We start from the raw sequence: 24,606 nt of genomic DNA on the forward strand, positions 1-24,606 counted from the left end.
GAGTTACATGACTCCATCCATGACCACCAATCAATGGAAGACAAAGTCCCGGTTTAAATTTGCATCCATCACTGTCCACTTATGAAATCAGAAAAACCCAGAGCCCCATCAATCAAAGCACAAAAAGCCACTTTCAATTAGCTAAAACAAACAATGCAATGCAACCCTTTGAGGGATGCTTTGGCAGACTGCCGCAGTTCAAAAACCTCTGAGAACAGACACGACGACAGTAAGATGCGTATGTTGTTTTTTACAGCGCTTGAATGTCAATACAATTTCATATTGTTTTGACGCTACTTGTAGCCATTAGCCCAACATGCAGCTCATCTCCTTGTACGCCGCAGTCAGCAGAGGACTGACCTGGGGAGGGAGCTGCATGCACTCACAGCACATTAACTGGAGCTTCATCAGCAGTTATGTTGGGGAAGGACTCGGTGGGAGAAAAACTAGCTGTTGTCAGGGGAAGGACGGGGGCGTAGGAGGAGGACGAAAGGAGGAAAAATGAAGAGAAAGAGGGACAAAGCCAAGAGGAGAGAAGAACGGAAGAGGGGGCCCAGTCATGTGAGTGAAATGTAATTTGTGCTGGTGCATTGTGGGAGCCATTGGAGGCATGCCTGAGGACCCAGTCACCACAAAGATGGAGGATTTAGAGACAAACAGGCTATGGGTGGGGGCTGGATGGGTTTTTTGGATGAAGCAAGAGGACACTTCACAGTCTTTGACCACTGATGTGAATGTCTTCTCCATTTAGAGTGTATGCGTGTGAATTTGTGTGTGTTTATTCAGGCATACATGGTGCATGTTAGCAGATGCGGTGTGCCAGCACTGGACCTCTTCTCAGTCACTTAGTATTCAGGTGGAGTGGCAGCCTGAGGAAATTCCAACACTTCCTCTTCCTGCCTTAGTTTGTCACAAGGCCCTAACTGTCACCAGCCATGCATTAAACCGTGTCACACTCTGTCGGGCGCCAGGGGAAACGATCTAGATCGGCACAGGGAAGCCAGCCTCACCTCAAGTCATTAAACCTGCAGCATGGCACCAGTCCAACACACACACACACACACACACACACACACACACACACACACACACACACACACACACACACACACACACACACACACACACACACACACACACACACACACACACACACACACACTGACATACAGTAGAGCACACATGCATTCAACTTACAATAAATCCAGACACATATTAATGCACACACTTTCAAATGAGTGTGTGTATTCTAGGGCTGATTTAGAAAAATAACTAATTGCGGATATGTCGACTGAAATTGTGATATACGGTAACGCATGATAATAGAGAGTTGATCATCTCGCATCATATTTCTCCTTATCATTGAAAAATATATTAAATGATTATGGTTTTATCTTTTCGAGTGGATCTGTACCAAATAAATCTTTTTGGCCAGTCTGCAGAATATCATTTGTAGGTCGGGATATCCCTGCAACATCATATCAAAGGAAATGTCGATATGAATGATTGATGATGGCCCATCCACCTACACACATGCCACTCAATACTTGCCTTCAATGTGTGAAGTGCGCCACAGATGTGATGCCAGATGTTAAAAACTCAAGTCAGCATCGCAGAGATTCACTTCAAAATAAGCAGAGAAGAGGATGCTTGAGGAACAGATGCGCTTCTTTTTTTTTTTTTTGTACACTGGGCAACTTTTTTTTCTTCGTTTACCTTAAAGAAAATATGCTGGGGCGGTTTAAAATAACTGATTAGACGTCAAGGATAGACGTCACTGATTTAAACAGTGCCTTGTTCAAGGAAGGTGCTGCTGGTGTACAAATTGGTCTTACAGTAAATTCACTTTATGTACCAACTCTCAAAAGACATAAACTTGACACAGCAAAAGAAAAGTCGTTTGCCTGGCATCTTAAGGATGACTGCACTTTATCTGACCCCGCCAGGCTGCGGAGTTTGCATCACTTCAGACTACATTTTGAAAGCATCTGCACTTGTGAAATGAAAGGATGTTTAAGAAGCCGGGAGCTTAAGACATGATTTAAGGGGTTTAGGATTCTGGTGGACGGAAAAACTAGATATTGCATTATTTATATAAGCTGCATGTTGCATTTGGAACCTGGTGTAAACAGATCATCATCTGCTGTGTTTCACCTTATGTGACCTCGCACCTTTTACACACCAAATGAATTGCTAATCCCTTCATCAAACAAAACTACCAGTTATGGCCTCATCGACCCCAGAGATCCACAGGTAGAGATAAACATGACCTCTCCTGAGCCTGAGGGCTTAGAGCAATAAAGAGTTTTTATCAGTATTCAGAGGAGCGCATCTTAACGCATGAAGCTGTGACGGTGCAGAGCAAAGCTGCAGGTTACATGCAGGGCGCTCTCCTGCTGCTGGCTAGCCTTACTAACTAACAGAGCGGCAAGATGCTGCTGGTGGGGGCTGTGAAGAGCCTCGGGCACTTGGAAAGAAATGATGGGATATCAAGCTGGGGGTTATGTGCTGATTCTGCCACACAAATACTGTGCAGACCCTCATTTTTACGTACCGATATGTGGGAATGGATGTGAAGTGGTGGCTGGATGATGATCTCCCTTAAGTCAATTACCTTGAAGACATTTTGACGTCATGTGAAGTGCCTGCTCAAGTGTTTTGTGTGTGTGTGTTCACTGGCTATGGAACCAAACCGAGTGTGCATGCATTTGTGTTTGTTGGTTAACATTTCTTGTTTATCGGCCAGTATGAGTCACGGAGTCTATAAAGGTATTCATCCACAGCAAAGCTAATCCTGAAACATCTCCCTCTCCTGAAGTCATTTATTTAAGAGGGTTATGCTGCATCTGCAGAGCATGTTTAAAACATTAGCCACCTCATAACTTAGACAGACAGAAAGCAACGAGACATTGATCCCATTAGAAGAAAGAGCCCTGTCTTGCTCGCTAAGCTAAAGCTGCTTCCTGCAAATGACCTTCCTAATCACGCAGACACACAGTCGCAAAAATGAAGACATCACATTCTTTAAGCATGCAGATATCTTAAGGTGCACTCCAAGTTAACACATACAATAAAAGTGAATGTATTTGCATATGTGAATTATGTGATGTATGTGCTGTATGTACCCTTACAGAAAAATGTACAACATGTCAGCACAGTGTGAGATTTTTTTTTGTCTTTTAAAACGGTCAAAAAGCTGGTAAATAATTAAAGACACAAAAAACTTTACACCTTCAAAGTGGGGAACTACAGTCTGAAGCCTTTGTGTTACAGGGGAAATTATGTAGTTCAGCTTTGAAGCATTTCTGCTGATCAAACGGCCTGTTTGATTCAGCTTCAATAGGAGCAGCCTTTCATATGAAGATGGGAGAGTGTCTGCTCCCTTCACAGCTCTGCAGTTTCACATTTTAAACCGCCTCAGCTTGGGGTGAAACTCGGCCACCATACAGTGCAGCGCGTACACACTGAGAATAAGCTGGAGATAAACCTCCGACAAACAGCGGCATTGTAAACATGATCAGAGAACGGGAACAGAAGATGGAAGGCGCGAGGGAATCAGAGAGGGATCAGGAAGGTGTCTTTGATCCCCCACCCCTCCCCTTATCCCGCTATCTGCATCCTGCTCTCATCCCCTCATCTGTGAGGCTCTCTGTCTAGGCTTCTTTTTTATTATTCTCCCACATGGTCATAATTCATTTGAGCACTCAAGTGTCAGTGGATGCAGCCTGCCACAGTTTCATGAGGCGGAGAATTGCCCACAAGGCCAGGAGTAAAAGGTCAGCGCTTCATCAGTCAGCTGTCAGGTTATGCATCACTGGCTATGGAACCAAAGCCAGTGTGCACGCATTTGTGTTTGTGTGAAGTCCCGAAGTCATAAGCCCGAGAAGAAACCTTCTCAAAAGTGGGAAAAGGGTTTGCCACGGGTAGAATGTGCCAAAATGACGATAATTACTTAAAATGATGCTTATATGACTTAAAGCCATCTGGCTCTGTTGCCTGTAATGCAGCTGGGTTGGCTATTGTCCATCAATGAGGTATCAGCAAACACAGGTCAAGGATACATATCATAGGCAGGAAAACAAAACAAGAAGAAATAAATAGAAACTTTAAACTAGGGCTGCACGAATTGGAAAAAATATGTAGTCGTGATTATTTTGACTAATATTGCAATAAGAATATTGGAGGGACTGATCGCAATTTAACAATAAAATAGAAAAAATATAATCAAATGCTGTGATTTTTTTTAAGAAAGCATCCACCGGTTGGTGATGGGTCGTTGGCCGTTCACGCATCATGTCGAAGGTTGAGAGAATGCGTGGGAGGAGGTTAGGCAGCTCATAGGACTTAACATCCCTTGCTGAAGCTCTTCCACAGGGGCATTTCATTAACCCGGAAAGCATTGAGAATTGAAGCAATAGATGGCAGGGTTTGACAGAGGGGAGATGGAGAGCACATATCAGACCATTTCCAAAAGGCCAGCCCATCAGCAATAACTTGTGTTGACAGGTACCCACTTCTATGTCTTGGGGAACATTGACACCAAATGCTAATCATGCCAGGAAGCACAGTAGAACCTAGCACTACACATTGTCGGGAAAGTTAAAAAGAGAGCTTTTATTAGCTGTATTTCTCATTTTACCATGAATAATCCCATAACGGACTACATAAACGTATTACAATTCATTTTACCAATCAGATTTAATTGTACTGCACAGCCTACTGCTGGACTCAAGACTCATTAAGATGAGGTTGATGTATCTTAATGAAGCTTTAATAACTTCATAGTTCTATTCCTAATTCCACTCAGCGAAACAAAAGTAATTTATTGGAGTAATAATGATTTTTTCGGATTACGTTTGGAAAATGTGCGGCTGCTGTTTTCAGTGAATGTGTTGCATAAATGGTAAGTGATGCAAAGATACTCGTGCCATTTTTAAGAATATGATTTGGAATTCTACGCAGTTTATTTAAAAATGACAAAGGTTCTTGGGTTCGAAACTGGCACTAAAAACATCCAGCTACAGAAGATGTAATATAGAGGAAGTTTGAAAAGCACCTGCCCGCTTTAACAGTGTTTAGAGGGGATTAAACCTGCAGATGTCAGACAGCGGTTGACAGCTATAACTGCAGCCTGTGGCCAGAAAATGGCTCAAACTCCCCAGTGAGTCTGCCTACCCCCATATGAAAACTCTTGAAGTTTCATTTGGGCTGCAGTGGCATTGGGGAGAAACACATTCTTCTTTAGAGGAAAATGTATTATCTAATTTAACAGTCATCTGACCAACACTGTCACAAAGAAGCAGTCCCAGTAGAACTTTCCCCGCCTCAACAGCTCATCTCCTGAGCTGGAGTAGGAGTGTGTGTTGTGTCTGTTTTTGTGTTATTTGTGTGCACATCCTGAAGGAAATATCTCATCTATTACCACAACATAATTGCGCTTCATAATTGCTGTAATTCCATTTCATACAACCTCATTCTTCAAATAACACTTGATAATTCAGCATGCTAAACTCTACACGCAAGACCTTTTCTATTTTTATCCATTAAGTGCTATCCTTTTCAAACCAAAAGATGAAAATATTTGCTATCGACTGCACACAATGACCGCACAGCTTTTAAGAGAACAATTCTTCAGATATGGGGAGGAAATTGAACAATCTTTCTGAGAAATCGGCTCTGCTGTGGCACCAATGTAACATGAGAAGCATATGAGTATTGACCACGTCCATTCTATTATTGAGGGGCAAACATTACAGCTAAAATAATGGCGAAAGGAAAAATCAAATACATTTTCACTTTCACTACAGGAGCGCAAAATGCAGATGCAGAGGGAAGATAAATCTTATGTTTTATTTTACAAATATGATGTCAAACTAAACCAAATGGTGGTAGGAAAACATCCATCCTCAAACTTTGAATAAAGCTCTAACTGTACTGAATGTAAATGGCCACTCTGAGCATCTGTGCAACCAAATCCCATTTAGAATTGATCTGTTAAAAGAAACTAGTGTTCAAGGACTTTGCATATGGACTTATATAAAGATTTTTAAATGTGCAGAAAAGGAGAAGAACTTCATATTTAAAATGTATTATTTATTTAACATTCAGAAGAAAAGATGAAATAAATGGGCTCTTCCTTGGCCCAGCCTACACCCTTTCCCCAAGTTTCCTTAAATTGGGCCAGTATTTCTGTGATCCTTATAAACAAACAAACAAACAAACAAACAAACTAACTCATTATTGTTGGAAGAAGGGTCACACACTACACCAAATACAAACAAACATTTCCCAACCATGTCTTAATAAGATATATAATAAATAAATAATTCAAAATTGTGTTTCATAATTGATCGTAACTACTATAACTCATGCATAAAACACTACTTGTTGATTAAGGGGATAGATTGTGTGTTTATGTTTGTGTCGTTGGCCCACACTTAAAAATGTAAAATATGCTCTTGGAGATAAATGTGCTGTTGTTTAGATTTCAAGCTGTATGTTGTGTACAGATGCTAAGTGGGTGGCCGTAAAGAAAGTAGATGTTATTCACTCAATTTCAAGATGAATGTCTGTCATTACAAACAACGCTAAAGAAAGACTTCATTGGGAAAAGGTTCTTTAACAGCTGTTTGAGTCTTTACATGCACATTCTCAGAAGCCCACTCCCAACGACACCTTGAAGAGACTCCGGAGAGTACAAGATTATACTGCCTTTAATGGCCCAAAACAGACTTTTGTAGCAGATGCTGGGGTAACACAGGGAATAAGAGACCTGCAGGGAAGCTAACAGCCAGCATGGATTAAGAGAGAACATAAAAGCATGGAGGGTAGGACATAAGGATAATTATACAGAGGAGACCAGCCATATCACTGAGAGTCCCTTTGCACTTCAAATCCTGGGAACATAACCTGCATAGCAATCGGTTACAAGTGCACATATTCCGTAAATGCAATGGAAAATGAGGTCCTGAATTTTACATGTGTTCATACACTTGCGTGTGAGCACTCTGAGAGGACGCTGGTGTCTGAGGTAAAGATGTTAGAAGGAGAGAGAGATTGAAGAAAAAAAGTCAACGGGACGATTCACGCTGAGTGTGACTCATTGTGAAGGAAAGACGGAGAGACAGGGGGCAAGGGGCAGGTTTGATGAGGTGGAAGCAGTCTACTTGGCATGCTTTCTTCCTTTCCCTGGCTGAGCTCACATTGGGGAGACAGGAAGGCAGAGTCACATACAGGAGGGATCTGACCTTGGTTACACTGCATGAACTCCAGCAGGAGAAAATAATCAACCGCTGCGACTCACCACCTCAGCACTTCTCATTAGAGCGGGGCACCGAACAGAACTGGGAAATTTAGTGGGACAAGTCCAACAGCTGAGCAGGAGACTCAAACACACAGTTCACTTGGACCAGTTGTTTAGAAAAGCATGACAAGTGAGTTGTGGTATGACATGACAAGACTGACAGAGATGAAATGTTTGATTCTAGGCAAATGCCAAAAAGAGAAAAAATGGCTGATTGATTTTTGACAGCTTTTGAGTTCTGGCATCTTAGAAAAATTTAAATTAGGTAAATTAATAAGAAAACGCAAGTAAAATATTGGTCAAATGATCTGGTTATAGGTTAAAAATGGATTGAATGGTGACAACATTTATATAGCGCTTGTGTAAGTGCCTATCTAGTGTTTCAAACCACTCAAGCACTTTTCATTACATGTCAATGTTTACCCATCATCACACAACCACATACAAGGTGAATTATCATCTACTTAAATGTTGATTTACACTTCATTGGCAGGAGCGATTTGGGGTTGAGTTTATTGAGTTAGGACTAAAGGAGCATGTGATCAAGCCCCAAGTCAGCCATTAAGTAGACAACGCCCTCCACCACAGCCAACCAAAAAAGTCCTTCAATAAATCACTTTAAATGTAAAAGCAAGGCGGGATGAACTACAAATAAAATGGCCCTTTGATACCATTTCATTCAAAGTAACTGGTCAAAGTTATAAATCTTTGACAGAGCTTATAAAGTTGCTTACTTTTTTTGTCCTTGTTACTTAAGTGTACATCTTCCATCTCCGCGTGCACATAGTTTTCTGGTCATCACTCCCACCCACTCACTCATTCGCATCAGTTTGTGAGCGCGATGAGCCCCATTAAAGCTGTCCATCATCCGGCAGTCTTTCAGGGGGGGCACTAAAAACAGCTCCAGGGCATTAGAAACTGTCAGGTACATAAGTACAGTAATTATCCTGCAGCTCTAATTCAGTGCGGGCAGACTTCTGAAGATGCAGAGAAAATAGTGACTGCATTCAGAACACAGAGTACATGCACACATGGAAGCGGCACAGGCATGTGCACTGGCATTTATGAAGGCACAGATGCTTGAACACCCACACAAATACTAATAAACACAGCGAGTGCAAAAATAGACAAAGAACAGAAACAGTCAAGAGATTAGAACAAGTGTCCGTGTCTTTGAAGCTGAATTTCCACCTGCTGTTTTCTCTCAGTGACCCTGAACTGTTAATTCCCTTTGGATGGGGATACTAAGAGTGGATCGATAAAAATAATTATTACATCCGCAAGGGAGGTTATGTTCGCACCGATTTGTTTGTTTACAAAGTAAAAGATTACAGAAAATCTACTCACCTGATTTTCATGAAACATGGTAGAGGTATGTCCAAAATATCATACATGACTTTTCACAGCAATGTCACTAACATGACTGAGCTCCCAAATCCAAACCACCAAAATAAAAGTTGGGACACAATACTTTTATTATATCTTATATTAATAATTAAAGCGGCCTGTAAAACTCACAGTACATCAGGCTGTTTGTTTGAAACAGAGGGCCATTTCCAGCCTTCATTCCTCCCTCTGGCACCCTCCAAGAGCCAGGGAGAGAGACCCATGGAGAGTGGCCCCGCAGGGAGAATGTCCACAAAGGGGTCCAGGAGTAAATAATTTATACGAGTCCCTGTTGGTACAGTGCAGGCTTAGGGCTGTGGATGCTCTACCACTGCCACTGCTGTAAGGCGGCAGCATATGTCCTCTCCCTTGAGCTGTTTCCGATCTTGCCAGACTTACACCCCCTTCCTTCTTCCTTTCCAGAAAAAATAAAGATCGTTTTCTACCCTCTTTGCTTCATAGAGGACACTAAACAGAATGCAGCCCCGATGACATCCTTAATAATTCTGACCAGAAGTAATTTAGTTTATTGGGGACATTCCTGCAGGACAGAGGGGGGTGGGCTGTGTAGCATCAGAAGTAGTCAACATGCTGTGTGAAGTAATAGTGAAGCTGAAGAGAAGGGCCTGTGCTTCGTCTCTCCGCAGATGGAGATGTACACAGAGCCCTGGCTTTATTCATCCAAGAGACGCCACTTTCCTGATTTGTAGGCTCATATGAATGACGCACAGGAGTGCTGCATATCATTGCCTACAATTCATGGGAAGTGCACTGGTTTCAGAAATACTGCTGAATAGTAGAGACACTGAAGTGAAGAAACACTAACAAACATCATTATGCTAAATTGAAGTAGAGATAAGAAATTACAATTTGAACATTTACTCACATTAAAGTACACAGAAATCTTACACAGCCAAAAGTGAGAGCGCTTGTGTCTTCCATAATGATCCTTCAGATTTGATTGGATCGTTCAAAAGTGAGGTGGAACTAGAGTACTGAACTCTGATATAATTTGAGTTTGTATGAGTTTTTTCTATTTCACTGTGTCTTTAGAGCATATAAGAGCTCCAAGTCGAATCTAATCCTAAAGTGTCTTCACAAAATCAATTTTACACTATGGAGACATTCTTGGCTGCCAATAAGAGGCATGACTCTAATAAATCCACAGTTACAAGAGAGTGAAACAGAATGAACCTCACTTCATAGCTCATTATTTTCCTGTGAAATGATGGAGGAACTTTTTCCTGAAACCATCTTATTCCAGCGAGTAGCAAGGACTTCACAAAGATAACATCTGAGGAAACAGCTGTTTAGCACCACACTGTCGAGCCAGTTCACACACTGTTCTTCCGTGGAGAGCAACATTTACTGGGCAACATAATTCCGTGCATAAGCATCCTAATTTGTCTGCCAAATCCCTCTGCAAACATTTGAGGCTCCTTAGTAAACGTGGTGCAGTGATTATTGTGATTTATCCTCTTTGTGTAGTCATCATTTAGCCTTTTGCCTTCATTAGCTTCGTTGTGACACAGAGAGCCTGCTGTCCCGACATCCCCAGACCATCTGCCGGGCCATGCCATGCCAGCCACCAACAAACCCGCCACCAACCACCCTCGCATGACGCCCCATTTGGTATGGCATCTGTGTGCTCCACTGATCTGCCAACACAGGATTACTGAGTGTTTAAACAAGTGGCTGGATATTTAACAATATTTGAATGGACATTTAAACCTATATGCTGGAGTTAATGTGCTGAGCTGAGTGTGATCAGGGGGACATCCCATTTCAAGATGCCACAGTGATTATGGCAAACATGATGGGAGAACTCAATACCCCATGCAGGGCTAGCCTCCATATCTGATTGGCTTTGATTCTGTGTGACTGATCCCTGATAAAAGATGATTATCAGTCACACGGTTGTTCAGCAGACACCTAGGGCACCTCAAAGCTTAATTAGCCTCCCTCGGTTTCTAATGGCGGTCCAGGAGATGTGTCTAGACCAAAGGCCTGCCGTCTGTTAAGAAGACACACAATCCAAATCAAAGACACCTTTGAGTTGTAAACCGCTGCTAACAGTGCTTTACAAGCTGTGGATTTTTTTTGTTGTATAATACAGAAAGGGAGTGAAACATCAAAACAGCTCAGTCCAGAGTCACTGTCTGCTTCTTTTGTTTACTTGGACGTCATTCAAGGGCGGAAAGAAAGAAGACCATTACACTTAAAAAGTGTAGACATCCACCAAAGGAATAATTATGTGTTAGAACCCCTTGATTCCGCTCGAACATTTAGGGGGTATTTCTTTGGCCTGTGCTTGTGTTCTTCTAGGATATCATTCTAACCGGCAGGCGAGTGTTTACTGCCATAACCGATGTTCGTGCAGGCAGGCCATATATATAATCTCATTGCCTATTTTTTAACATGCTGAGCCACAACCTTTTGGACAAATCTAGAAAGACATGTATCCTCTTTCACACTCCTTTCCACTCTGAAGTAGAGCATAAGAAAACACAAGGTTGTCACACAAGGTTGACATAATAACAACAGTCTCAAATGACTATGAGAGAATACATGTCATGATGATACTGTTTAAATAGTGTCAATCCACAAAAGGATCAGAGACTGTACTCGTGACTTTACTGGCACAGACCATTATAACCTATTCATGTTCAATGCCTTCCAGTTGCTTTATAAAGAAGTGTTTTTTTCAGTGTAGTATTTTACAAAAGACCTTTGGGCCGAAACGCCTGGCCTGGAAGAATTATATTTCAATACATGAATTAATTATTTCAGTATAGCACATTATTCCACCTGTTTTTAAAAGTGTGGGTTTCTGAAAGAAAAGGCCTGCCCTAATATGGAATGTAAACAGAATACATTATATGAAGGGTAATGACATTTAATAAGATTTGTATGACATGTGAATTAAAAAATCTAACAGTAATCGAGCTGGCTAATTCTACTGACATCATTTTCATTTGCTTTTACTTCAAAACTGCACATGAGGCAGGCGATCCTACTTGTGAAGTGGACATGTTTTTTTCCAGAGAGTATTTTCAGCCTCTCTGTTGAGTGTTACACTTGCGAAACAGAACCTGCAGTCTGTCAGCTACCAAACCATGCGTTGTCCAGAATTGAAGTTGCCAAACAAATGGTTGCAACAAATGTCATACAACTTCCTGTGGAAACAAAAGTACAAAAAGTGAAATCAATCAAGAAGAAGAAAGACCAAGTATCAAGTTCTCAGTTACAAACTCCGAACATCATTCAATGGAAAAGTCGGGGAGAAGAAAAAATGTGAGTGCACCTTCTATCTCCATTTTCTCTGGTTCTATGGAAAGGAAATAGTTTGAGAGAGCTCAGTGGTCTCTGGAGCAGCAGCATTAAGAGTAAGACATTTTCTCTACTAACCCTCCTGAGATTTACTATCGAAAACCAATTAAGTCCCTGGCTTGCTTGTGTGCTTGCAATGGATCGTTGTAGGGAGTGAGAAAGGTCAGCTGTCTCTTTATGTCTCAGCAGATGAAAGGTTCCTTAAATACAGTTACACACATAAAACCACAACAAAAAAAGCATACCAATGTGTGCCACCTCCCCCAGCCTCACCTATGTGATTAATGGTGTTAAGGTGGAAAAGGTGTGACCAATCAACAGATTCCCAAGTGCTGTTTTCTCATTTCATCCATCCTACACAATTCCTTCCCCTCATATATCTGATATGAATAGATGGATGATAACAGTATGGTGGGAAACTTGCCGTAGATATTGATCATTCCAATCTGAACAAATTAAAGAGGAAAGGGAAGGAACTCTACCCTGCCTGGAGGCGTGTCTGGATGTTTATTTAACTATGCGATGGCAGAGTGTGCCTCAAAAAGGAGACATATACATTTCAATGACAAATCAATGATCATTACCGTTGCTCCATTAGCTCTGCTTCATGTGCATTTGTAACTATTAGCTAAGGAAGAGTGATTATAATTTTCAATTAGCGTTAAGAGAGATTTAAGTTTTCTGCTTACAAAATTACAGTTTTTAAAATTTTATATGTAGATTTATTCCTCCTATTTCATGGAAATTAACATGAAATGGTTCTGAAGCTGCGCCAATGATTCAAATATCTCCTTGTCCATTTGATACTTTGTTCTTAGTGCAGATTGGTGAACATTTAGCACCACAGACCACAGAATAGCAAGCAAGCATCACATGTGCTGAGTTTGAAGAGCAGATGCTGCAATGGACTCCATTCCTAACTCTGAGAGTTAACGAAACAAAATCAAGTGTTCAGTCGAGCAGAGAAAGAACATGTACCTTCTAAACTCTTGTCCCTCAATCACTTTGAGAATCGCAAGTCTGGAACAGGTGACAGATCTCAGGAAATGCTGCTCCAATTACTGCAGTTAAACACACTCCCTAGATTGACAGAGAGATATGCTTTTCAGCCCAAACACACTAGACAGAAGAGAAGAGGTGTGAGGTTTCTCGGTGAGACGAGACTTAATGAGTGGCTCATGCGATCAGTCCCATGTGCTCCTGTCAAACGTAAAGCTACCGTGTGTCAGAGAGCCTTTCCTGCCCTTGTTAGCTCTACCTTCGTCCTCTCCACCTTATGGTTTCCATGGCAACAGAACAATCAGACTGGTCATATCCCCCTCATATATTCTATACTCATCTGCGAGTGGGCAGTGTATATTGGTGTTCATATCATGTTTGTGATCAGACAATGAGGATTCCTAAGGAAACATGTATACTGAAATGAACTACTACTAATTATTTGGTCAGTCTCATTGCACTGGGTGTTAATACACAGGGATCATTTTCTGTAATAGTTGCATTGATTTACAGAGACTATTTGAGATAGCAATGTCACTATCTACATTTTTTATTTGTTCTTTACAAATAAAAATGAAGAAATTGCTGTAAAACATCAGCATGCTAAGTAATGATTAGGATCCCAACCTGATGACTGAAAAGGGGCAAATAGTTCAATACACTAACACTGAGTGATTGTCCCAATGGAAGAACAGTTCAATTGGACAGAAATTCATCGATTGTATTGCTTAGAATCTCTGTAGACTTTAGTCACCTGGCTGATGCTGGTTAAATGAGCTACTGGTAAGATTCATGGCTGCTGGACATCTGATAGATCTTTACTAAAAGTAGTTACAATAGTCTGATTGCACAGTACACAACTCTAAATTGACTTTAAGCCAGATAACATAAATAGATAGTGGATTTACAATAAATAGCCTAAAGAAAAAAGCTAAACTGATGCAAAAATCACATTAATTGTATGAATATGTAGGTGAAATTAGCTGGAGAAATAGATGAGTATTTGAAATAATACTAAAAGTCATGGATAAACATTAAGATAATTAACTAAAAGTCATGGATCAGTGATCCAGATATCTTCTGTCCAAGAAGTAGCAGTGAAATGCTAACTTCACCAACAACTTATTGTCACGAAACAATTTCCATTTTTGTGTCACTTTAAAACTATATGTGCTGCCAGATAGCTCAATAATAGCAGCTGGCGGCCCACTCCGGAGCTAGCCCAACATTTTACCAAATGTCATCCCCTCTATCTCCCCCTTTCAACTTTGCATCTCCAAAAACCCCCTCTCTGGCCTAAAAAATATCTTTAAAAACAAAGAACAGAATGCACACCTCCGCCAAGTGAAAAATAAAGTGCATCAACCCCAAATTGGCATCTGCTCCAAATTTAAATGGGTCCTTACTTGGCCTATGCTACGCACTTGCACCAGGTTTAATAAAAAACTGACCAGCAGTTTGTCAGTAATTTCACCAAAACACAAGATCCTGGCTGAGGGTATGAAGACTTGACGTGTGGTGTGGATAAAGGGTTGCTGGAGCTCAGCTTACCAGTAGAGATTTATCTATCTATCTAGACTACGAGTGCGGACAGGCCTTCCCCTGCCTGTAGGAACTAAAAGACAAATGGGTTCCTGTGTTGACACCGATTTTTCTTCACCAAGCAAAAGCAGACTTTCTGATTGCAGCATCTCTGCTCTGTGGTCTAAGAGCTCTCGCCTCGTTCTTATTTGATCTGGTCCAGTTCCACGGTGATGACCTTTGCCGGGTTACCAAAATGTCACATCTGATTTCACTGGGAGCATCGAGTGACTCAAAGGCGGGTGCCAAGTTCCACTGAAATAGACTGACACCTGCTCAGCGACTTAAAAGAAGCCATGGGCCCACAATCCAGCATTCATGTGTTTCCACGGTGATGGTTTTCAGTACTTTTGTTCTTTTAGGACCTTCTTACTGCCAGTCAAGCTGCTAACTGCTCAGTCGTGATATAACTTATAATGTTTCTTTGCATGGATACAGATCAAACATCCATTATTGCAACCTTTATATTGATAATCTGTAAACTATAATATTGTTGCTTTTAGATTTTGCCGCACTTCCTCTCTATACTGATGCTTTTGTTTTTCTGTTCCTCTCCCGTTGCCATGCGTCTGAACTGCTTTGTAATTTAATGAGACTTTGTGATTGTATCTAACCAATGTTCTGTTTGAATTTATTTGATACAATGTGCAGCACACACAGTTGACTTAACTGAATTTAAAAACAGGGACAACAGAGAAACAGATACAACACTGTGAATGTGTTGTACCATTGGAGGTAACAGCGTGTTTTTCAAGCTTAGGGTGACAAATGATTCTTATTTGTTTTGGCGGATCCAAATCCCACATCCAAACTCTCTTGTTCTCCTGTTTGTCCCTTTCACTCCAAAATAACACAATGAAAATGAGGAATTCCCCTTTTCCTGAGAAAATAGTTTGAGACGTTCCAGCTGGAGTTCTGATAAAGCTGGGAATTTTCCCCCACAGGTGCACCATTGTGCTTCTTCTTGCCTTTTCACCAAGATAGTCATCTCTGGACCTTCTTGGGTAACTCTCCTCCTGCGCCCAACACAGGCTGCTCTGTTTATGATCCCAGCCTCTGTTTCATCTGTTCATTCATTCAGTCATTCTTTTTCTCATTCATCCTGGTCCAGGAGCTCGGGGCTCACATTTGCTAGGAACAGGAGCAGTGTCTGAGGCAGTCAGAAGAGAGTAAGCATCACCTTCGATTTCTCCACACGCAGTAATGAGATGGCCAGCTTCACACCGGGGGAATTTATCTGTGTGCAAGGATCAGCTAAGTAATTGACTGAAGAGTCAAACCTAGGGTCCATCATGCTACCCTTTTGTTTTTCTTTTTATACCTTTCCCAATTCCTGCTTGAGGTTACATTGATGCGTGACACAGATCAATTGCCGTTTTTTGACTTTTGACAAATAGGGTGCCAGTTTTCTTTAATGAAAATCGATGCGTCTATATCACCTCTTACTGCAATCTGACATTTGCCCTGCAGCAGATCCCTTCTGATGGAACCGATATTCAGGAGCAATTATATTGGTTTTCAATGTCCTCTTTGCATATTGGCAGAGACTTACTTGACTGAATTGGAAACCTGCCCAAAGAAAGAAAGAGCAAAACATGGGGGGGGGGGGGGGGGGGGGGGGTGATACATGCTTGGTTAGCATGATTGGCTGGCATGTTTATTTCAGTGACTACATAACACAAAGTGGCATGGTTATGATTCCGTGCGTGCTTGCATGTTTTGTGTATGTGTGCGTGATTCATGTCTAAAATGGATTGTGTGGGAGTACTCACTTCAGGCCCTGCCAACTGACAGACATGCCTTTTTCATGCTTCATGTTTCATGCCTCTGTGCACTAAAAAGTCTCAGAGCCTGCTAAGGGAGGGAGGACGAGCCACACTTCCATTCATACAAATTTAACACAAACAATTTTTTTTAAAAAAACAAGCAAAGTGTCAACATTTTTTACAACTTGTGTTTAAAGCTTTTAAATAAAAGAATGGTGATGATGATCGTGGTTCACTATGGTTCACCTATTCGTAATAACTGTGAAATAGAGCTGAAATGAATGAGGGACTGATAACATAAAGGGCCCTATGATGCTCACTTTCAGGTTTGAGAATTGTATGTAGTGCCTCAACTGTGACATGTATATATTTATTGTATTATGTATTTACTCCTACTGCCTGTGCTGCAGCACCTTTTTTCGCCCGGTCTGCTCTGATTGGTTAGCTGGCTGGCTCTGTTGTCATTGGTCAACCGCTTGGAGATGTCCAACCCCTTAGCCTATGACGTCCAATGTCCTAGCCAATATAATATAAAACGTAGTGTTGTCACTATGTCACAGAAGAAAACAAAGGAGTCCAATCGAGTCCAAAAAATGTACTTGACTGATGACTCAAAAATGGTTACTCATTGTTTCAGCTTTATCTCTACAACAGATAAGGAACTTCAGTGTTGTACTACAAGTTAAAAGCCAGAGACATGTAATTCCTTCAGTCTCTTTATTTCTCTCCTGAACAAACACACAAAGTCTCTCTCTGTCTCTGTTGTTCTTTCAGTCTTTCAAACAATAGCCTTCGCACAGACTCATTATCATTGATTGTCCCTCTAAAGTTTCCTCATACACGCAGCTCCTCACCTCTCAAAGCATCAGTGCTCATTTGCCCAATTACCATTCTTAAGGATTTGACCATTGAAGTCCGCTATTGCAATACACTGCCATGCGACGCTAATCTACAGCCTATCAATGAGAGCAACATGTGCTGCCAACATCCATCTAGACTTAATCTCATAGGTTAGCACTGATCCTTGCAAGTCATCCTGTAAGCAGGGATCAACTGTTATTTCTCTCTGACTGCAGGGGGCTGTGTAGTTGTGCAGCAGGTGAGACCAGGTTTGAATTACAATTTGCCTCTGGGAAACGATGTTGTTTGCATATATATTAGTGTGTTACGTGGGCAACACAGGCCCTTGCACACATCATTGAAACATACTGAAAATAACTCCTTTACATAGCGAGTATAATATCATCCACACAAATAAGTAGTTGACTCAGTATGACAATGCACAATCACAAGCCTTAACACTCATCAATTCTGCTGTTTAAGATTGCATTGATCCCCGGCTGTGGACTGTTGAATAACGTTTAATATATCAGCAGAGGTCAGTACATCTTTTCCGCCTGTCACTCATCTTGTAACTGCTCTTGACACTTCCCTTAACAGTATACTGAGTTCATTGCGGCGCAGAATATACAAAGCACACTGTGCACTGTCACTGAACTACTATTTCCCTGCTTCCTCAGAAATTCATCTTGTCATGCAGAGGTGATGCTGAGCTCAGGGTCAGACAAAGGCCTTGGCCACTGTAACATCGATGGATTTGAAAGGCTGTGATTGCTGCAGCTGGAGCTCATACTGTGACCCCGTCCTTCATCGATACACAGAAGACAGCACCGATGATGGAAATAAACACTGGCACAGCAAGAGCCTTGGAGAACCTCAAAAAATACAATACTGTACTGGAGGAGATTTTAAAAAGGCCTGCCTTGCATGTAGTATTTCATTTAAAGAACCTATGAATACAAATATTTTTTCTTATTTCCTAAGCTTTAAGAAATGCTCACTTTTCCTGGGGCTTACTCCATCTAAAAAAACATAGGATTTAACCAGACATTTAGTTTTGGCTTACTTTCCAATGTCACATACAGCCTCATTAGAACATACTATCAACAATCATGCCAACGGTTTTTAGAACTTTAGAAAGGTGTGCAAAATGTTCCTGAAAGCCAATCAGAAAAGCTGGGCTTATTCAACATTAGGGCTTAAAGAAATGTGCGCACACGTATATTCAGACGGGTCTAGGTCAACATTAAAGCATATAAACATGTTCTTAGAAAAAAACTAAAACACAAGAATGAACCTGAAAAAGTGTATAGTATTTTCCCTTTAATGATGGGGTATCAAAAATGGTTTTCAGAGTGCAGTGAGGATCTGGGAGCTGCTTCTCCACCCATCCAAAAATAAATGCCAGGACACTAATACTGTATGAACAGCTACATGTTTACTGTCCAAACAATGTAATCAGTGCCTTGGACACTGTCATAACACAGCCGGGTTGGATGTGCATTGGATAAGGGCACATCCACACCCGACAGTAGCTTGCAGTGTACTCCGAGGAGTTGTTTAGCACTTACTGCTGTGGGAGACGGAGCTTTAGCCGACTTTGTTGGCCAGACAGAGCGGTGGTGATAATGGCCTGCTGGCCTCTCCCAGATCCTGTTACACTGCTGGGGACACACAACCTGCTCTGTATTTAGCAGCAGTCCTCTCCGCTCTGAGCCTAGACTGTAACAGAGCCAGCCGTCACTTCCTCTCGCCTCACAATAAAAGTCTGAAGGAACAAATAGCACCGGAGGAAATTAATATAGCCTTGATTCAGCAGTTGACGTCAGTCCATTCATTACATTTGTATTCACTATCAAGACAGCAATAAACTGCCCATCTTTTTACACCAGACGCATCATTCTTTCAATATTGTTGTTGCATACTGTAGCAGTGTGATTATGGTTGGATTCGTAAGTGATCTCCGTGTGTTTTCAGCTGATAACAGCGCCTGCATCAGGTCCAAATTTGTATACTCTTTGACAGGACCGTAGAAAGTCATTTGTTCCCCTCTTGGTTGATTGTGATTATTTAAATCTCCACAAACAAGCATGCCTTGGTGTCTGTGAAATTCACCAACACTGCAACCAGACAATTCAGTTTGGACTACAACTCCAAGTCTTTGAGAATACAGACAGCCAACTGCCGCATTCAGTCAGTCAGTATTATGGGATAGATGAGCTACGTAACACACAAGTCTTGTTTAACACACAGGTGGCAAAATAGTTCATCTAACACATGGAGGACTGGGTAAGAAAGGAATCTACACATTTTTAGACCCAATTCTCTTGTTTTCTTAACTCAAAAATAATAAGGTCTGAGAACGAAGTCTGTGGTACAGATAACACAACCATTGAGGTTTTCAATTCCGAAAATGAATGAACACACCCTCTGCTACACCCTCGAACTACACAAGCCCAGAGAATAAGCTAGGCATTTCTAAGACATATATATATTTTTGGTTGTCAAAGAGACTGAGAGAAAGCATGCCATTTGGTCTGTCAGACACCTACTGTAAGCAGCATGGTGAGATGCTGATTACATTTTCCTCTCGCCAGTTCTGCTGAGAGAGAACAATTGAGATAGAAGAACACTTCCAGAGAACAGAGTGACGAAGGCTTGACAATATGCCTCTCTCAGCAAGAGAGAGGAGGCCGAGTGGAAGTTATCCGAACACAGTAATGTAAAAGTTAGTTGCACGGTAAAGTGTACAGGAGATGAGATTGGCTTTCTGTGTTTGGTTGGTGCTGAGGAGAGGGAACAAGCTGTGCAGGAACAAGCTAATCTGCTGATTTAATAAAGAGGCAATATGAATGGATGCTTTGGAACAGTGGGGCTGTTACACTAGCCAGGGGCTTTCACACATATTGTTTTCCCCGTAATTTATAGAATGTATGAATAAATACATTTCATACAAATGCATTACAAAAATCAACGATCTGGAAGGTAAATAATGAGACCTTCTGTTGGTTTTGTCTTTTTGTTTAGTTCGTCCAGTTTTTCGATATGGAATTGCGGCATGTTATTTCCAATTGTCAACGTTTCATTTTACTAGCAACTCTTTCGGAAGTAAAATGAATTGCAGTCTTATATAAAGGTGGCTAACAAATACCAATGCAAGGTCAAAAGCAATGAAATTACAGGTGGTTTTATAATGAACAACTTCGGCATCTTGTTTGTCTACAAATCAGTTTAACTTCTTGTGAAACCATGTCAATAAAATAAACATTTGTCATGTGTAATACTGCAAAATATATAGGGATGCTGGTGTTCCCTTCTTCACCCACAATCCTAAAGCACGGTAAAATAACCGTTGCATGTGTCTCTTCCAAAACAGATACTTACTATCTTGCTTCCATGATAATAACCATCCATGTAAAAATAAATATACAGATTCAAAGTCGACAGAAAGTGCTCCTGCTGGCCTTCAATTCTCTGCGTTGGATATGGAGATCTGCCAGTTATTTGTGGGTATAATGAAGTGGATGATTATAAGCGCTGTGCTTTGCTCACTATCAGACCTCAGGGTGTGTGATTTATTTCTAAGGCCACCCGTCAAACAAAGGTTCCCTCTCGTCATTCTGACAAGCGGCCAAACTAATCAGCCTGAATTATGATGGGGTGGACACATGCTAATTAGCATCATCATTGTGAGCGCGGTGGAACAAAGGACACTGTTTCTATCATGCTTCGTTGTTCTCCTCAGCTGTAAGCAAGATACAAGTGATTGGAAGCGTTCCTCTCTCACAAATGTGTTTGTGTATTCGTGTGTGTATTCACAGTGAAAACGTATGAATCATAAGTTAGTAGCAGGAGCCCGTGGGCAGGGTGGCATAAGTTCATCAGAGGGCAGACATGCCACCCACACGCAGCGACGAGCCGATGAACACAGCAGCGTGCTCCAAATCTTAATGCTGTTCAGACAGACATTTCCGATGGTGCTTTAAGACAATATGTAGTCACTTAGTGGTAGGAACAACGGTTTAAAAAGAGGCAAGCCGAAACAGACTTTCTATCTGCCTTTTTCCAGCCAGTCTTTAGAGCGTGATTGCATCAGAGTTGGACACTTCTGAAGCTTTTCACCGACATGTCATCACGAGTTCAACATCTCATCTCGTCTTGGCGAGTGCGTTGGTTTCCAGCAATTTCCATGAATTGATGAATGAACGCCGCTAAGGGAGCTCTTGAGCGCCAGCAGAAGGGGCTTAAAAGAGTACAGAGCATATCGATATAAAACCAACAGATGCAACAACAAGACAGTCACAAATAGGTATTAAGTTTTGACTGGAAATGTTGAGGCTAAAAAGGATTTCATCTTTCGAGCTGCTTCCCTGCTCATTAAAAGTTATGTTCTTTGATTTAATAATGGACAAATAGCATTAATCAGTGTCAACGGTTTTCATTGGAAGGCAACTTTTTTTTAGCCAGGATCAATTCAGCTTTGTTCCACATATTTTAAAGTCATAATAGTGTATATTTTAGCACATATATGGTATGTTATGGACTCTGTATCATATAGATCTTCTAATGCCAACTTATACAGATCTCGGAAATTGTGTAAATCATATTATTATGTTCTCCATATCAAGCATTATCAATTTCAATAAGCTTTTTGTTTGACTTGAAAAAAATCCTTACTGGTTTTGTGCATTTTGCTGGAGTTGACAATGCGGTGATCTTTGAAAAAAACCTTCCCCGCTCTGTCAAGATCCTTAAAACGTGTCAAGGAGAAATGCTTTAGAACCAAGCCATGAAAAGTGCTGTCCACTTACAGCAACTGCTGTCTGGAATTATCCGTGCTTCTCGACTGACATCTTCCTCTGACCTCACATTAACTGTGTCCTTCCACTCATCCTTTGCCTCGCTTCCTTCTGCAGACCTCAAATACAAATCTCCCCTTGCTTCTCCTTCTCCTTTCTGTGCTTTCCTTCCTCTCATCCCTACAGTCTCTTCATCACTCACCCCTCCTTTCCTCTTCTCTTTCCTCCTCATCCCATCAGGTCTTCAGACACTGTGTCTCACTGGTGCTCCCATTACACTGCCCCGGGTGCAGCACCGCTCCATCACCCAGTAATGGATTTCAAATACTTCGACCATCTTACCTGTCACGTGGTTATGTCTCCTCCCTGAGAAGCATCACTCTGTAAGCTGTTTGAGATGCATGAATCCTCTCTGTGTTATTGTACTCATTCCATCATTACTCACTCTCCAGACAGAGCAGTGGTTCGCGACCCCCACTCGCTTCTCCTGCTGCACTATGTCAAAACCATGAAGAGTGCCGCTGCTATGTAACAGCGACACATCACAAGACTAAACAGATCTGACAGATATTTGAAATTGAGTCATTAAGCGGGGATATAAAATAAGAAAGTGGAAAAGAATGGAGGTGATTTTTCTTATCATGGCTCTTGGTAAGTGGGAAATGAACAGCGAGGAATACATTTGGCTTTGTAATTGCACTAGAATGTGCCAAATTCACTGACAGCTGCAGGAGGCCAGATTAGAAAAATACGTGTTTAAATTCTTCATCACAATAAAAAAAAGCCTAATAATTAGCTGAGATGTAGCAATTTGGGTAACCCTGGAAACCATCCACGTACTTAGTGCTGTGTGGGATGTGTGTCAATCATCACTGTCATTTGATCTTCACTTCCGCGCTTTTATCTTCACATCACCGCCTAAAAACTCTATTAAATATGTGCAGAAGAAATGTGAACACCATCCATGAAAGCTGCCCACAATACACATCAATCAAAAGTCACATCAATGCAAAAGTATTTGATGTTAAGGTCAGAGGAAATACAATCGCATCAACCACACCTCCTACACAAACCACAACAACACATTTTTGTACGTAGTGTCTTGTGTAAGTGTCAATCATTAAAACAACCTTAACTCATTTCAATCCTATCTGTATCACAGTTCACAGAGGAAAGGATGCGGACAGTGTCTGATTCATGATTAGGCTCACACCCACTCATGGCTTTCATTTCTGTGCAGAAATAAACACTTACAAAGCATATCATCACCCAAAAAAAACCCTCCTGTCCTTTCAGTACACAGCACATTGTGTTCCCAGAGACTAGGCAGACAAAAACAAGGACAGTATTAAAACTATGATTCAACATACAATATTGCAGAAACCCATAGGAATCTAAATGAATATGTTTCATATGTATATTAAGCTAGAATAAGGGGTGGGAAAGCAATTTAACAAATGAGTAATCTGCAGGCTTACCTTTGGCGATTTGGTGCACTTTCCATTTCTGGCATCTTTTATGTACGCTATATCCAGTAGGTCAGTATCCTGTAAACAAGAAGAAGAATAGCCAAGTGTAAATTCAAAGGTTTCAGAGACAATGGGGATAGGCTATGCTCACGGGAGCTGTTTGGGATCCAACGGGGAAGGGAAACCTTTCCAGTTCCAAAAACAGCCTCCTGTAGCTGGCAGCCTTTTTTAACACACATTAGGGTGATATAAGCCAGAATACCGGATACCATGTGGGAGTTGTTCAGTGCATTTAGATGCTGACCTAATAACACCTTGCCCTACAGAAGTGTCATTGTGCAAAAATAAGGACAAACGTGTTAAGTTCCCATGTTGGCTGTTGACCTGTCCTAATGAGCACTTGCTCTTTACGAGCACAGATGCTTAAAATAGGTTTTTGGATTTGAAAAAAACTAAAGGTGTGACATGCCAGAAACAGAAAAAGGCACAGATTGTGTTTCATGTCAGATCATATCCTCAGCTGTAGCAAAACACAGGAATCAATGCTGGCAAGGAAAAATACAGGTTTGGATGCAAAATGCATACACAATGTTCTGCTGCAGGGTCGAAACACTTTGTCTCGGCATAGCTGAAGTCAGGCATGCAAGAGGTGGTCAACTCGCAATAAAAAATATATTGGCCCTCTAATGAATACACCATGATTATCAACATAAGGATGGAACATAATATTTAAAGAAGGATTTATTTATGAACATTTTCAATGGAAACCTTGGGCTCAACTGTAAACTCATTATTAATACAACAGTGTGGGAGGCCATATACTAGCTTCTTGTTCTGCTTTAAAGCAACATTTCACATCACGCAAAGACAGACACATTGACAGCATGAAGCAATATGCTTTTGGAAAGCTTCCTACAGCTTAGAGCAAAGCATTGAACTTTCCTTCATTCCTTTGGAAGGCATATACCTCAAAGAGGCACGTACGAACAAGGAAGAGACTCCAAATGATTTCAAAGAAGCATAAAATGACTACAAAGAAACTGAATCAACTACAAAGAGACAAAAAGTAACTCAAAACGACTATAAAATTAGGAAGAACATCCATAAAGAGCCACAAAATTGACTACAAAGAG

At 41.2% G+C, this 24,606-nt stretch overlaps 1 protein-coding gene across 4 annotated transcripts in view; it reads right to left on the minus strand.

Annotated features, from left to right (window-relative positions):
• The window catches only part of plcb1l (phospholipase C beta 1-like), a 111,847-nt gene that overhangs the window by 58,604 nt on the left and 28,637 nt on the right, over positions 1 to 24,606 (minus strand). For all 4 annotated transcript variants that reach the window (XR_010167524.1, XM_063902458.1, XM_063902457.1 and 1 more), the window contains exon 3: positions 23,483 to 23,551. Coding sequence is in view for 3 of the 4 variants with exons in the window: in XM_063902458.1 (XP_063758528.1) it covers positions 23,483 to 23,551 (69 nt within the window). In the remaining variant the exon portion in view is untranslated. The remainder of the gene's footprint in view (positions 1 to 23,482; positions 23,552 to 24,606) is intronic.

The sequence above is a fragment of the Eleginops maclovinus genome, chromosome 15, assembly GCF_036324505.1.
Source record: "Eleginops maclovinus isolate JMC-PN-2008 ecotype Puerto Natales chromosome 15, JC_Emac_rtc_rv5, whole genome shotgun sequence".
Lineage (NCBI taxonomy): Eukaryota > Metazoa > Chordata > Actinopteri > Perciformes > Eleginopidae > Eleginops > Eleginops maclovinus.